This window comes from Filicampus tigris, chromosome 2 (assembly GCF_054856515.1).
Source record: "Filicampus tigris isolate MCC_2025a chromosome 2, RoL_Ftig_1.0, whole genome shotgun sequence".
Classification (NCBI taxonomy): Eukaryota; Metazoa; Chordata; class Actinopteri; order Syngnathiformes; family Syngnathidae; genus Filicampus; species Filicampus tigris.
Window position 1 is genome coordinate 6,485,170 of NC_141218.1, and position 16,760 is coordinate 6,501,929.

At 42.7% G+C, this 16,760-nt stretch overlaps 1 protein-coding gene across 4 annotated transcripts in view; it reads left to right on the forward strand.

Annotated features, from left to right (window-relative positions):
• The window catches only part of LOC147151060 (phospholipid-transporting ATPase ABCA1), a 68,598-nt gene that overhangs the window by 42,251 nt on the left and 9,587 nt on the right, over positions 1-16,760 (forward strand). The window contains exons 33-48 of one of the 4 annotated variants that reach the window (XM_086012882.1): positions 3,250-3,344; positions 3,436-3,541; positions 4,798-4,872; positions 6,123-6,292; positions 6,358-6,535; positions 6,605-6,720; positions 7,108-7,252; positions 9,862-9,985; positions 10,281-10,410; positions 10,476-10,596; positions 12,108-12,170; positions 14,314-14,420; positions 14,627-14,768; positions 15,128-15,262; positions 15,985-16,088; positions 16,167-16,259. In XM_086012882.1, the coding sequence (XP_085869008.1) occupies positions 3,250-3,344; positions 3,436-3,541; positions 4,798-4,872; positions 6,123-6,292; positions 6,358-6,535; positions 6,605-6,720; positions 7,108-7,252; positions 9,862-9,985; positions 10,281-10,410; positions 10,476-10,596; positions 12,108-12,170; positions 14,314-14,420; positions 14,627-14,768; positions 15,128-15,262; positions 15,985-16,088; positions 16,167-16,259 (1,904 nt within the window). Of the gene's footprint in view, positions 1-3,249; positions 3,345-3,435; positions 3,542-4,797; positions 4,873-6,122; positions 6,293-6,357; positions 6,536-6,604; positions 6,721-7,107; positions 7,253-9,523; positions 9,821-9,861; positions 9,986-10,280; positions 10,411-10,475; positions 10,597-12,107; positions 12,171-14,284; positions 14,421-14,626; positions 14,769-15,127; positions 15,263-15,984; positions 16,089-16,166; positions 16,260-16,760 lie in introns of those variants that run through there. The other 3 variants (XM_086012892.1, XR_015081895.1, XM_086012901.1) reach the window with 3 other exon arrangements.

Consider the following 16,760-nt stretch of genomic DNA (forward strand, 5'->3'; position numbering starts at 1 on the left):
ATATAACCTCATAAACTATGTTCAAAAAGACATGGCAAGACACAGAGAAATCATATGAGGAAAGAGTACCCAAGGGAGCTCATCCACGCTGAGAGGAATGACAGCCCCGTGGCCACGGGGAGCGCCACCCTCACAGAGACCCCCGGCCCAGATTAACCGGAGAAGACCCTACACTTATTGCAGAGGGCCCCGGTCACCCGGGCCTAAGGAGCCACCAGGAGGACGTCTCCCGCAGGAAGGAGCCACACCTCCCAGCATGGAGGCCACTAATGGGGAAAAACACTGGAGCTAAAAGCTAAAAATAACAGAAAACAACAAAGCTAAAGGGCAAAACAATAAAAGAAGCTAAGAACAAAAAGCAGTAAGATAAGATACAATTAGTCATAGATCAAAAGAGAAAGAGACATTATTTAAATGCCAAACTAAAAAGGTATGCCTTACGCCTCCCTTTAAAAATATCAACAGTCTTTGCAGAGCTGGTGTCCTCTTGCAGACTATTCCATGTTGTGAACCAAAATGGCTGAATGAAGCTTCGCCGTGCGTTTTGGTTCTCACCCGAGGAATGAATAATAATGATGATAATAATAATAATGATAATGATAATAATGGTTTTCTCCGGGTACTCCGGTTTTCTCCCATATTCCAAAAACATACATGGTAGGTTGATTGGACTCTCTAAATTGCCCCTAGGTGTGATTGTGAGTGCGGATGTTTGTCTTTGTGTGCCCTGCGATTGGCTGGCAACCAATTCAGGGAGTCCCCCGCCTACTGCCCGAAGACAGCTGGGATAGGCTCCAGCACGCCCCGCGACCCTTGGGAGGATAAGCGGTATCGATAATGGATGGATTGATGATAATAATACTAATATTAATCTAACGAAAATCAAAAAGAATATTCTGAAAACGTTGGTCCAAGTCCAACTTTTATGACTTTACCGCCACAATTTACCCCGAATTCCAGTCAAATTCTAAATTGTTTGACTTAAGGTGCGTAATCGTGGTTGAATTCCAAATCATACAACTACGACTACTATGATACGGGGCACATTTTGATTCGCCAAATTTTGTTCAAATTCCAAACCTATCTGAAGATGTCAATAGAATTTTAACTTTTATGTATTCGGGGGCTTTTTTTCCCACCTTGAAAATGTTTGTTGACGTCCACATCTACGATGACATGTTCCCCAAAATGTTGGTTGAATCCCAAATGGTACGGCTTCAGGGGCACTGAAGGTGAACAGTTCCACTGAAAGCGCATCCTAAGTTGCACGCCTCAGTAAACTGCTGTAGTCTGTATGCAATTTGGTAACCGCAGAAGACAAAGCTTATCTCCAAAAGAACTCTTGACCATAAAGCTGAACACAACATGTTTAAATGTTAAAGACTTTTCTTTCCCATGCGCAGATAACATTTGAATTTTGCCTCGGAGCGACGTGGCAATCCGAAAAGAGCGCCGCCGAAAATGCGGCGTGGTCTTATCTGGTTCCGGAAGATGTGATTACTGCTGGCTTTTTGCATTTGTCTCACACACCTGCAACTTTCCACAGGCTGAATGCAAAGCGTGAAGCTGTTTTGTAACAACAGATGCCGTCATATGGAGACCGGCCAATATAATTAGAGCCACGCCGCATTCACTGGCGTGTATGTTCACAGATAAGCCAAGGTTGCTTTGTCGCCTGATTGCTAAACCAGATGGCTAGTTGTCTTTTTCCTTCTCTGTCTCGTCATACGACATCTTCTTCTCCTGACGGATGAAAGCCGACAGCTTGGCCAGCGTTATTCTGCTTAGTACCAAAGTGGCATCTTAAGGAGTTTGGAAAATTCAGAATCAAATTTGTTAGGGCTTGGGGCCGAAACCTGTGGTGAAAAGAATCCGTGAGTAGTCTACACCAAAAGTGAGTAGAGTAGACACAAATTGTACTCAAGGAAGGGTACTGTTGAATTGTATGACTCAAGTAAAAGCAAAACTTACTTAAGAGGAAATATTCAATGAAAAAACTACAAGTACTGAGTAGCTGGTCAAAAATAATAGATTATGGATAACTACATATTGGTATTGTGATATAAGAGTATTGCAAATTGGAATATTATGTATAGTATTACATTTTACTTTGCTTATATATAGATGTGAATATTCCTAAATACTGTTGGTAGACTAACGAAATAAATATATAGGGGTAGGAATAGATAAATTTAGACTTCTTCCTGTTTCTTTTCAACCATGAAAGTGATCTATATGTGCAACAATGTAATTTATTATTACTTATACGGCTATGTTGTATTGCTTATTTCGAACTATGTATGTTTTTTCCTTTCTTTTTTGTATTCGTTAATGGTTTTAATTTTGCAGTTTTTTTGTCTGTCACACAAGTTACTGTATTGTCACTTCTGTCGACTGAAAATGACATCACAGTTGCTCAGGGCTCTGATAACGACCAATCATGGCTCAGCTTCAGAAAACAGGTGAGCTGTGACTGGGCGTTAACTGAGCCCTGAGCAGTTGTGATGTCATTTTCAGTCAACAGAAGTGACAAAATGGCCGCCCCCACAGATGGCTAAAAACGGGTGGATTAACTCTTATTCCACAAACGCAATATTTATCAGAATGCCTTGTTTCAACTAGTGGGCTTGCATAGAACATGTTGAAAAAAATATGTTTAGGCTGACTCCCCCTTTTAAGGAAACAAATGCTACAAGAAATTGTCTTAAATTAACATTGTTTTCATTTACACTCACCAAACAGCACACAAGGTTCACCAGGCAGAGATTACGTAGTCGTTTTTCTCTCAGTTGTTGTTACAAGTTTTACGAAAATTAGTCACATTTGAAATTTTGGCTTATAATTCATTCTAGTTGGTCTTTGAAATTTTGTCCGATTGTGACCATATTTGAATGAAGCGATGCTAAATTGGAAAAATGTGCGCTTTCTTCATTGGGAGCTTTGATGCCACCGTGAAACAGGAAAGTCTAACAATGCTTCTCCGTCCGGCACATCTCAGCCGGTTGGTTGCGGCTTTAATTAGTATCGTGGCAACACTCTCTAAACGTGCACGGGTTCAAGCAGCGTGGCGAATACACATCGTAGAGTATCTTCCTAATTGGAGGTTTCAATGTAGCCATTTATTCACAGAAGGGCATCTAATTAGGCTCCTTTGACATCAGCCAGCATTTTTTTTCCCCTCGTAGCCAAGCTTAATTTGACTGTTATGAAAATGCTTTATTTATTCATTTTGTGTATTTATTCTTACAGAGGATCCAGAACACAACCGACACACTCCTGGATTTAACGGGACGAAATATGACCGACTTCCTCGTCAAGACTTTTGAGCAGTCCGGCAAAACCAGGTAATATAAATGCACTCGGAGTGGACTTGTTTATCGTCCTTAATTTGCATTTTTGTTATAAAATGTTTTTTTTTTAAATATATTTAAAAAGATATGGTGGGATCTCGGTCGGAGCTGTCAACTCCCAAGTCCGCCTGAGCGAGGCAGCAATCGAAGCCACATTCCAGAACCTGAAAGATATCTTCAATTACTCCCAGGTAAGAAAGCCCGCCAGGCTGCCTTGGTGCCTCGGTGCCTCGAGGTTCCAGTTAAATTAATTCCTTCAACAAGTTTCTGTAATATCATACATAAAGAATATATGCCTGCTGTTGTTATCCTTTCTGCTTTTCCCCTCAGGGGTCGCCACAGCCTGTGAGCATTTTTATTTTTGTCACTGACTGGCAAAAAGAAAAACTGTTTGCAAACGGCTGGCGAACGTCTTTGCAACCTTTAACGAACCCTAACCAAAAAAAAAAAAATCTACTTTCACAAGCATTCGCCGCTCAGTGAGATAATACCAAAACCGGGACTGTCAATGATATTGTTGTCATGTCAATATCATTTTGCATTGTTTGTTAGTATTAAGCTAAGCAGACTTTCCTGAGGCAAAGCTACAATGTGTGGTTGTTTTAAATACACAAGTTGTAATTCTCTCACAATAGTAAACTTTAGCCAGGAGTGGCTTTGAATAGCTTGAAGCTACGGCTGCACAATATATTAAATAAATATCGATATCACGATATTGGCCTATGCAATATGCATATCGCACAGACGTGCAATCATTTTCTTATTGAATTGTATGCTTTTATCTGAATTTGACCAGTCAGATGCAAACTTAAATGTGCATTGCCACCCAGTAGTTGAACATTATGTAAAAATACTTAAATATATAAATATAAAAATGTAATTTCTTGAAGTTAAATATCGCAATAATATTGATATCGCTATAGTCAACATCCATTTCGCATATTGCATGTTTTTCCAATATCATGCAGCCCTGTCCTTGAAGCCTCTTTTTTTGATGAATGGTTTACTATTTGCCAAAGTGCTATTTATTGTGAAGTGAGATGAAATGATTCAACTTCTCGAAAGCTGTTTCTTGAGAAATGTTAGCAAAGGTAGGGCGCACTCTTTCTTTGGTGCTTTTCTCCTCACCCCACGCCACATCCGCTCTCTCCGTCAGGCTGATGATCAATTTGAGCTCCAACAGGGGGGGGGCGTTCATTTGCATTTAAATCGCACTTGTAATGTGGCGGACGCTTCTGTTGCACGACCCACTCGGAACAGCGTGGCGTCGCCGCGGTGGCGGAAATCGCCAGCCCGTCGTTTCCCCGATACTCGTTTCCCGCAGGCCCCAAATGGAGGCGAGGTCATTTTTAACCCGGGTGATACTCTGCCGCCGCATTCCGCTTCCTTTCGGGCCAAGTTTGCCAAGTGTGTCCAATTAAGTCTTGTTTTGCCTCGTCTTCATTAGGCCAACGTGACGGACGAGCTCCTCCGCACAGCCGAGACGCTGCTCAAGAGGCTGGGAACCAAACACAACATGAAGGTAGCTGTGTGCGTACGTGCTAAAGAGAGGGCGTGCGAGTATGAATATGAGTCTGGATGCGGGCGTGTGCGTGCGTATGTGTGTGTATATGTGTTTGAGAGTCAGAAAAAAAGAGAGCGAGCCGACAAAAGCCATCCAGCGAGTGTTTGTAGCCGACACTCCAAGCGCCGCACGCTCCTAATTAGTGTGGTGGCATCAGCGGGGCGCCCGCTCCCTCCGCCTTTTGTCTTTCATCCATGCTCTCTCTCTTTTTTCTGTCTCTTTGCACCCCGAGCGCCACGCGGGCTCACAGAACCGCAACACAATCTTGACCCACTTTTTAAAAACTGTTTGTATCGTGAGTGGACGCTAAATGGAAACGCGGACGTACGGCAACGATGCACGGTTGCCCTAACTCATGAACCCCCTTGAGACTGATCTTTTTATTTCTAAAATCTACAACATCTGCGCCAGCGTGGATTATTTTTGGTCTGAATGTCAACATGAAAGATTCCTGATTTAAAAAAAAAAAAAAAACATGAACTGCAACATCCACAAATTCTCAAGGAAAAAAGAACACTATTCTTACACTGACACGTTTGACTCCATTCAACTCACTTTTATTTATAGAGAACTTTAAAAACAAGCTGCATGCAAAATTCTGTAAATGAGGTAAAAATCAGACAAACAATAAATTAATAACATAAAAACATTTCCACAATTCCAAAGAGAGCGACCAGCAATGGACAAAGCTTGATCCTTGGTAGCGTCTGGTCCACTGACTTGACTTTGCTCGTGAAAATCGGCCGAAGTTAACAGACGCTCCGGATTAGAGCCGAAATGGGCAAGACGAGATCGGTCTAACAAAAAACGAGTTTTACATTTTTTTTTCCCCCGTACAAAAATTGGTATACGGCGTACACAATTTGAAATGATAAAAAAAAAAACGTATAAAATACGGGGAAAACGTACAAGTTGACAGGTATGAAAATTGGAGTTATGTGCTCCCTCCTACGAGCTCCAGTTAGGAGGCAAAACAGCATTTTTGGACTAACTGGAGACGCGTGAGATGCTGACTCCAAAATAAAGTGCCATATAGTAATCCATCTGAGATTTAATGAAATTTGTGACTCATTTTACACAAGGCGGTGAAACGTGACTGGTCATTCTACTCCACTTATCCAGAGTCTATAAACACGTTTTACACCACCCCATTTAATATGTGCTATAAACCTAATGTGATTGTTGTTTGCGCTAAATGCCTTGGCCAGGTGTGGTTCTACAACAAGGCGTGGCACGGCCTTGTGTCCTTCCTCAACGTGGCCAACAACGCCATCCTGAGGGCGGGCCTGCCGGCGGGAGCGGACGCCCGGCATTACGGCATCTCGGCGTCCAGTCACCCCCTCAACCTGACCAAGGAGCAGCTCTCTTTCGTGGCCATGTGAGTGGCCTACGAGTCGCCAAGGGAAAAGGCTGGGCTGTCGCTCAACTCCCCGTTCCCCTCAGGGCCTCGAGCTCCACCGACGTGGTGGTGTCCATCTGCGTCATCTTCGCCATGTCCTTCATCCCCGCCAGCTTCGTCCTCTTCCTCATCCAGGAGCGAGTGAGCAAAACCAAGCACCTGCAATTCGTCAGCGGCGTCAACCCGGCCGTTTACTGGTTGGCCAATTTCGCCTGGGATGCGGTAGGTGACCACAGCAGTGAACGCCGTACACGCTCAGAAGAGGGGTCGATGAGTTTGTGCTGTTCGCAGTGCAATTACGCCGTCCCGTGCGTCATCGTGGTCGTCATCTTCCTGTGCTTCCAACAAGAGGCGTATGTCTCTGCAGCCAACCTGCCCGCTCTGGTTCTGCTGCTGCTTTTCTACGGGTACGCAACCAAAAGAATTCAGGAAATGCTCCGTATAGTGCACTGATAATATCATGTATGTAGTATACAAAACCAAACTTCTAAAACCTAATCCTAGCCTATAAAAAAAAAAACTACTAAACTTTATTTCTATAAATCTCTGCCAGTGTTCCCGTTTTTAAATGTCAGTTTTACAACATTCCTAGGAAATCACAATGCCCCATGACTGGTTAGATTTTTAGAATAGGCCCACGGGCTACTCATGTGGTCCGCGGGGTCTACCCGGTGCGCGTGGGCACAACGTTGGTGACACCTGGTCTAGAAAATGTTCTGCATAAAATGTGCCGGATAGCAACTAACAAAATGTGTGGCTATGAGTCAATGGTGACATTTGTCCGTTTCCCACAGATGGTCGATCACACCCATGATGTACCCGGCGTCGTTCGTGTTCAGCGTGCCCAGCACCGCCTACGTGGTGCTCACCTGCATCAATCTCTTCATTGGCATAAATGGCAGCGTGGCTACCTTCGTTATGGAGCTTTTTGACGACGAAGTAAGTACCGCAAAGCCCGTCGACAATCGGCCGCATGGCGCTTAGAAAATGTGATTTATAGGGAAGTCAAATGTTCTGTTTAGCATCTGCAGCATGATGTACATTATATAAAATGCATAGTTTGTCGAATTTGGCAGTCGGAAACCCTAAACGAAGCCCGTTTAAAATGATATAGGTCAGTGGTCCCCAACCTTTTTTCTGCCTTTTCTCCATACCCTTCACTGCCTGGGGTAGGCTTGGGGTACACCTTCTGTGGGTGGAAGGCGATAAACGGCCCGCAAATTTTTAATAAAACGCCCAGCTCTGGTGTTTACAACGTGCTGCGTAGCATGTATACGAAATGTGCCAAATGCCAAGCATTTGCCAAGATTAAAATGTGCAGTTCTGATAAAGTCTACCGTGTGGCATACATAAAATGTGATGCCTAGCATCGACTCCATAGCGTTTATACATAGCATTGCGTAGCGCTTATAAAACGTATAGGAAGAAAGGCCAGATGCGGATTGTAGGTCGGCTGTGTGCGGGTGCTCGTATGTGAAGCTTCATTGTGAATTAGCGGCAAACAAAGGCGCATTCCCAGCAGGGGGTGGTCCAAACAGATTTCCTCCAACCTCAAAGGTGCCCATTTTCCCACATTCTCTTTGATAGGCACGGTCGTCATCCATCTTTTACCCGGTGTTCATTTCCAAACCACGAGCCGCTTCAGTTTTTGCCGTGGCGTCGTCTGCCAATCACTTCACGCATTATTATCATTTTAAGCTCTTTTTGTTCAGTTAAAATTGTCTTATCAGCAGACCGTGTACAGTATTAACGTGACATAGCAAATGTGCTGTATGAAGTATATAACATGTGACCATTAGTGTTGAAAAATACATTATACCATAATATATATAGTAGATAGATATGTATCACTGGCGTCCGGTCAAACCCTCATAAATCTAATTTATGAGGTGAATTTCATAACATTTCAAAAATCGATACTATTGCTCTGTGCGCACACGTGGTGGGTGTTACTTTTACATATTATTGACCAATATAAAGTGTTGAAAATGGCTTGCTCTCTTTCACGATGCAATGCTAATGGTTGAAGAAATTTTCAATTTTTTGGGATCTCCTGAAAAGAGACTATTTCAGAGGTGCAAGGTTTTGGCCCGACGCCAGCGATATAAATGTATGTGTCTACAAAATTTGCAGAATAACATGTTAATGTAGCGCATAGCATACACAAAAGTCATGTATCGAGAGTATAAAATGTGGCTTATAGCAGAAGTCAACCCAAACATATTTTTTTCAAGAATATGTTCCCAGCAGGCCCACTAATTGAAACACGGCATTCTGATTCATTTTGCGTTTGTGGAATATAAATTAAGCATAAAAATGCACTTGTTTTTAGCCATCTCCGGGGGCGGCCATTTTGTCTTCTGTCGACTGAAAATGACATCACAACTGCTCACAACGACCAATCACGGCTGACCTGTTTTCTGAATCTGAGCCATGATTGGTCGTTGTGAGCAGTTGTGATGTCCTCTTCAGTTGACAGAAGACAAAATGGCTGCCCCCAGAGATGGCTAAAAATGAGTGGATTAACACTTAATCCACAAACGCAATATTTATCAGAATGCCCTGTTTCCACTAGTGGGCTTGCATAGAACATATTCTTGAAAAAGATATGTTTGCGTTGACTTCTCTTTTAAAGCATAAAAAGTATGGGACCAATAGTGTATGAACAAATGCACTTAAAAATGTCTATAAAATATTCAACATAGTGTATACAGTCTAAAATGTGTTGCATAGCATCGATAAAATGTGTCATAAAGCAAGTGGTGCATAGTTTATACAAAATGTGCCACATAGCATATAAAGTAAGCAGTGCAGCACTGTGCAATTAAATGTGCTGCATAGTGTATTCAAATATGCCACATAAATAGAATATTCTCATAAATAGAGTATACTTCACAGCGGAAACAAAACATGCCGCATGGCATATATAAAATCTGCCATTAGGTGTATCAACATAAGATTATGATAAGTAAATTAAATGTGTTGATCAGCGTGCAGTATATGCAGTAAACAGAACTGTGTAGTACATTGTCATATTATTATATAATATACTGCGTGTGTGTGTGTATATATATATATATATATATACATGTATACTGTACATACTGTATGTGTATCGTGTTGCCGTCACCTCATTTTGCTCCATCTGAGGTTTGTACGGCGCATCCCGGTTCCGCCATCACGCTCCCCACTCCCCACTTATAACTGTAGGCACACCGCGGGAACAGGAACAGGAACGCGGCAGCAGGTCAGATAAGAGCCTCGATACTCCTGCGCCTTGAAAAGCGTCGGTGAATGATTAATGGGCATAACGGGGAGGTGTTGAGCCTTTCATCATCATTGAGGAGAAATCTCTCACATCTGCGTGATGAACAACCGACCGAGAGAAGAGCTGTAATTACACCTATTGATCTCACATTAGCTCTGGCGACTGCGTTCCGATGACTTTGTTTTAAGGTTTGTCCGTCGGAGAAGGGTTCCCAAAAAAAAAAACACACACACACACAAAAACCCATCATTCCTGTGTGTGTGTTTTCCTTACTTCCCAGAACGTGTCATACATCAATGACATTGTGAAACAAGTGCTCCTCATCTTTCCTCACTTCTGTCTGGGCCGAGGACTGATTGACATGGCCAAGAACCAGGCCATGGCCAACCTCTTCAGCAACTTTGGTGAGAAAATCCAAAGCTGCTTCACAGCATCAGCAAGAGGGCCCATATAGCGTTCATAAAATTTGCTGCATAGCACGTGGAAAAAGTACAAAAACATTAATAACATGAAGAGTGGTGATTTCCATGGTTTTTTTTAAGGCTAAGTGACATTATAAGCTGTTGCCAAGAAAAACATCTAAACACTTCAAAGAAATGAGAAAATCTAGTTGGCAGATAAGCAGACACTTTTTTGTTTTGATGCTTTTCCTGCACTGTTTACTATCTTTTTTTTCCCTCTCTCTCGTCCTATTATTAGGTGAGAATCGCTTCAAGGAGCCGCTTGGCTGGGAAATGGTGGGCAAGAACCTGTGCGCCATGTCCATCCAAGGAGCTGTCATGTTTGCCGTCACTCTTCTCATTCAGTACAAGTTCTTCTGTAAACCCAGGTGAAAACTTGCCCAGCTGTCTGTCCACCAAGCAAGAGTTGACATGTTTTCGTCGCCTTTACCAGGTTTGCTTCAGCTAAGGCGTTTTCCGCGGAGGAAGAGGACGTGGATGTAGCTCGCGAACGGGAGCGAGTGTACTCCGGGAAGGCTCAGAATGACCTTTTGAGGATCTACGATTTGACTAAGGTGTTATTTTCTTTCATTGTTGTCTTTTCTGCCCTTTACAAATTCCTGCACAGACCAGCAACCCTAAAATGGATGCTCCACACCAACATTTTAGACGTCCTCTGTGTCTTTTCAGGCATTGTTTTTTGAGACTTTTTTTGGGGGGAGTTCTAACAATAATAGCTCCCTACTAAATGCTAATGTTGCTAAGGAAGACCATACAGAGCCAATATGGCCACTTCAAACCAAAATGGACGACTACTTGTGTCTTTGCAGTTTTAGCTTCTTAAGACGTTTTTGTGGGTCTATACATGACTGAGACACATTTGGAGCCAAAATGGCAGACTCCCTGCATCTTTTGAATCCCCACTTCTTGAGACTTTTTTGTGGATTTGCTCATGATAGAAATGCCTACCAAATTTCATGGTGCTAAATCAAACTGGCTTTGAGGGTAGAATTTTTTTTTTTGTAATTCTGCAGCGTGGGACACAATCCAAAATGGCTACTTCAAAGCAAAACGGCATACGCTCTGTTTTGTTTCATTCATTGATTATTAAGTCTTTTTTGTGGGGCCTGCGCTTGATATACATGTCTACCAAATGTGATGTTGCTTCGTCAAATTGTTTTTGAGGGCTGATTTCAGAGTGCCGTACAGATGGCAGACTTCCTGTGTCTTTTTGTGTATGCTTTTTTAGAATTGTTTTCGTCAATTGTAGAGGGCGGTACCTTACACATTTGGTAGCAATCGAACAAAATCTTTAGGACGAATTTTGGACCGAAATGGCTGACTTTCCCTGTGTCTTCTTATGGTACACTGGCAAAGTTTGCGGCCTTGTTTTTTTCCCCTCCTAACTAAATTCTACGGCATACCCTCACCTGTCTCGACTGATGAAACGAACAGCCCTTGTATGGCGACAGCTGCTGCTACGCTTCAGTCGTGGCGTGATTATGCTTTAATTGCCCTCCGTCCTCGCCATACGTCGCACTTTGATGGCGGGTTACCGATGCAAGAGCCAACGTTAAAAAGTAGTGCATGTCTGACGCGGATTGAGTGGCGCTGCCAGATGGCACTGGAAGAAGTTTGTTTGGAGTCGGGAACCTGCCGTGTCATCTATTATAATGGAGTTCACCAAATTGTGGCGGCCGCTCAATTAGACGCCAGGCCTCAGTTAATTGTACTGTCATTCTCAGCGGAGTCGCACCCAAAAAAGTTGAATTAAAATGTATTTAAAATGTGTTTGTTAAAAAAGTGACCTGTACTTGTGTAAATGCAATCAAAAAGTATTTTTTTTAAATAATCATGATAGACGCTGAGGCCCTGCGTGCGCAGTGAACGTATTTAGAATATTATTCAAGCGAATGTGTGATGAAGGTGTCCTTGACGCCTCTCCACTGCCACCCCACCGAGCTGCCATTAATTGTTCCAAACACTCTCCGCTGTTTTCCCGCCTCCACTCTTCCCTGCTGCTGTTTATTTTTTCACGCTATTATTGCTGACGACCTCATTGGTTCGCCGGCTGTGCTCCCTGCAGGTGTATCCGGGGAAGCGCATCCCCGCCGTGGACCGGCTATGCGTGGGTGTACCTACGGCAGAGGTGAGCCAAATGCTGCTGCATCTTGTGATCGCATTTGCATTGGCGAGGTTTTTTTTTTTTTTTATGAAAAAAATTGAATTCATTTGGTCAATTGTCACTCATTGTTAGGCAGTATTCATACGGCTCAAGGATAAATACCCCATTAGGCTATAAAGAAGAATACCAAAAGACGAAAAATAATGACATTCATCCATCCATTATCGATACCGCTTATCCTCACAAGGGTCGCGGGGCGTGCTGGAGCCCAACCCAGCTGTCTTCGGGCAGTAGGCGGGAGACAGCCAATCGCAGGGCAGAGACAAACATCCGCACTCACAATCACACCTAGGGGCAATTTAGAGAGTCCAATCAACCTACCATGCATGTTTTTGGAATGTGGGAGGAAACCGGAGTACCCGGAGAAAACCCACGCAGGCACGGGGAGAACATGCAAACTCCACACAGGGAGGCCGGAGCCGGGATCGATCCCACGACCTCTGAACGGTGAGGCGGACGTGCTAACCTGTCGACCACCGTGCCGCCAAAATAATGACGTAATTTAATTTATTGCTAACAACTGTTAGTGGCGGCTACCAAACACTGATGACTGTGAATGTCCGCTACTGACTGCTAATAAATGCTAATAACTGCTACTACTTGCAAAACAGCGACTGTACTTCCGAAGGGTGAAATTGCCAACATGGCGGCCTCTGAGATTGCTGAATTATTTCTTATTCCACAAACACATTAGGCAAATTACTGTGTTTAAACTAGTGCTGGCACACTACAAAACAAAATTGGGGTTTAGTTCCACTTCACAGACAGAGAGAGTGTGCCTTATATGTCTGGTGCATTAATAACATGAAAAGAATCTGCTTGTCGAAATCAGCGTCACGTCCGTCCTGATTGCACACGCGAGCGCTACCAGCGACCGCTCGCTAGCTTTCCGCGTAATCTCAAATGCTGACAGGCCGTGATTGGACGCATCAATCCCCGCCGCCGCTGTTTACCGAGTGCCGCCGTGTAAATGCCAGCTCGGTATTGGGATTCACGGCGGGCCGCCGCACATTTCCATGCATTATTTACACGCAGCTTAGCCCGTCTCCTACACGTTCCCAAGGACCGGCGGTGAGATGCATGAGTGGCAGAAATCAAATATTTATGCCGGTGGCAGGCGCTAGGGCCCTGCGGAACCCCCTTTGGCTGTAACAGTCCCCTGTGTCAGCCATGTTGACTCTGAGTCTATTGTTATGTTTGTGTATTTGTCAGTATGCTACAAAGAAGCGGCTTGACACTTTTTTTTCTATCCGACTTTCCCTAGTGAGTCCTATCGTTGACTGATATTATATAAAATCCTTCAAAATTCTTCCTTGTCCTTAAAATGTATTGAAAAAAATTCAAATGTGAGTAAGATTCCTTACATTTAGTTAAAATTCTTAAAAATACTTGAAAGTTCTTAAAAATTCATAATTGAAGTGTAGACCATTTTTGCTGGAATTCAAAAAATTTTGAAGGCCCTCTTGTTGTATGATCTTTCTTGCAATTCTTTAAATTTCCGAACAATTCTATCCAACTGTTATCCATTTTTTAGTGAAACATTTTAGCTGGCCCTTGATTGTCTGATATGTTGTAAAATTCTTCCAAAATCCATAATGTCTTTCACGTTCAACTCAAGCCATTTTTTGAGCAATTTAAAAGTTTTTACAAAGTTTTTATACTTGAATAAAAAGCAAAAATACAACATGAAAAAAATTCGAATTTTTTGGGACCCAATGGTCTGATATTTTTGTAAACGTCTTAAATTCTTAATCTAACTGTTGGACAGTTATTTGTAAGGTATACACAAGTGTGTCCTTTCGTGCAATATTTTTACACAACTATTACAAATATTCACAAAAAGTCTTCATGTAATGTCTGATTCTTCGTAAAATGCTAAAGCTGATATTTCAAATAATTGTTAAAAATCTTTAAAATAACGAATTTAATTTTTTTTTATTAATCAAAATGTTTCCCCCCCTTTAATCAAATTGCAACCTTTTCCTTCGATAATTCTAAAATTCTTGTCACAAGCCACACTCCCACATGGTCTGACACTGGCTTTTCATTCCCTGTTCACGTCGTCATTGTTGAGCTAGTCATTCCTACCCTTGCCCTCCTCCGCCAGTGCTTTGGCTTGCTGGGAATCAACGGGGCCGGGAAGACCACCACCTTTAAGATGCTGACTGGCGACATCCCGGCTTCCAGTGGCGAGGCCTTCCTCAATGGATACAGGTGAGCCGCCAAATTTGAAAATCATAACCACGTTTTGACGCCTTATCCTTCAGAGTGTGACAAGTATTAAAGGAGGGGTTATGAGCATTTATGAAGGGATGTATATAGTTTAGAAAATTTAACAGAAGGCCACTGATCCTAGTTGGAGGGTAGGGTGGTGGGCCTTTGTAAAGATGTTGGTTGAAAATTCTCTCTCTGTGTCTCAGCATAAGGACTGAGATGAGGGCCGTGCACCAGAACATGGGCTACTGCCCCCAGTTCGACGCCATCAACGATCTGCTGACGGGCCGAGAGCATTTGGAGTTCTACGCCAGGCTGCGAGGGGTTCCAGAAAGGGAGGTTGCCATGGTAACTGCACGCACGCCAACATGTTTCTTCGTATGGAGAAAGTGGAAAGAAAAGATGAAGTGTGGACCAAGTCGAGATGTGCTATAGTTACTCCTTAGTTCTTGGATCAATAAGAGGAATTCTAAGTTTTCTAAGGTTAAGTCAATGTTTTAACACATGTCCCCATAAATACTATTTACATTAATTTTGTAAATAGTGCCCCTGTAGGTGGGATGGTGGTATTGCACCATATAGTTCACAGCTTATGATTGATTGGTTGACATTTGTCCTCACAATTCCACACATGGCCACAAAATTATAGTTTTGTCTAAAATGATGTGCTTGCTTATCCCAGGTGCGTGTGTGTGTGTCCCCAAAAGGTGGCTGAGTGGGGCATTCAGAAATTGGGCCTGGTCAAGTATGCCACCAAGCTGGCAGGCACCTACAGTGGTGGCAACAAGCGCAAACTTTCCACTGCCATCGCCTTGATTGGCTGTCCTCCGCTCGTCTTCCTGGTGAGCCCACTAAAAATCCACAAGAGGGTTGCGTACATTTTGGAATTAACACCCAAAGTATCAAACGTTTTGTAAATGCGGGACAAAATTGGTTTGGACACTTTTAAGGACACAAGAAATGGCCACATCAAGCCAAAATGGAAGACTTCGTCTGTATTTTCTGGCATGGCCTTTCGAGACTTTTTTGTGGGTCTCCATACGATTGAGATGCCGATCAAAATGCATTTTGTTACGTTAAACTGGCTTCAGGGGCTTCATTTTCTAAGCAAAAATCACAAGACTGGAAATAGCCAAAATGAGCTTAAAATGACCACTTTAAGCTAAATTGACAGACCTTCTGTCTTTTTGAGTTGTTTTTTTTTTGTGGGTCCACCAAAATTCATGTTGCTAAGTCAACCTGGCTTTGGGGTCTGGATTTTTTTTTTTAATACTGGAAGATGATACTGAGCCAAAAAGGCTGCTTCAAACTAATGTGACAGACTTCTCATGTCATTTTGGCCATGGTTTCTTGGGACTTTTTTGTGGGTGTAGTCATTTCATGATGCTAAGTCGATCTGGCTTTGGGGGCTGATTTATTTGTTTTTTATTTTTTTAAATACTAACTAGGGAATGGCATATATCCGGAGCAGCTGCTTCAAACTAAAATGTTAGATTTTGTGGGTATTCTCTGTCAAGCATTTTTAAAATGAACACAGCAAGCAACACAGCAAATATTTTGGCAGGATGAACCGACCACCGGGATGGACCCCAAAGCTCGACGCTTCTTGTGGGACTGCATTCTGAGCGTGGTCAAGGAGGGACGCTCTGTTGTTCTCACCTCACACAGGTGAGCCATTCATTGTCATAAAAGAAAATTGAAGAGTAAATAAAAAAAATGGACGTTATTTTTGTGTTGTGCAAACAGTATGGAGGAGTGTGAAGCACTGTGCACACGCATGGCCATCATGGTGAACGGACACTTCAAATGCCTCGGCAGCATCCAGCATCTGAAGAGCAGGTCCGTGACCTTCCATTCAGATTTTGATCAAAAAGCTTAAAATGTCGCTGTGTGTTTGTGATAAAATATATATTTTTAAAATGTACTATTATTAATTTATTCTGGCAAGATTCATGATTTATTTCTTGAAGAAGTAAGAATCGGTTTGATAAAACGACTTGCTTTCTTCCTCAAAAGGTTTGTCGAAGTTAGTAGTCAAAAACACTAACAGCTAACGGAAGCCCGTTTAAAATGATAGGTGGACCGGCATATAGGCGTTTACTATTTGGTCCGGCCGCACAAAATGGCGGCTAGACAGACGGTGGAAAGGTAGCTTGGCTTTAGGCGGAAGGCGATAAACAGATACTGTATATGTATAATCTTGTTTAGGTAAAATTATTACTTTTTCCTAAAAGAGTACATTCATTTGAAAATGTTTTTAAATTATGTTAACACTGTGATTATTCTTACAAGCACACAGTGCCTCCTGCCTAATATGTTCTGTCCCTGCTGCAGTTGAAC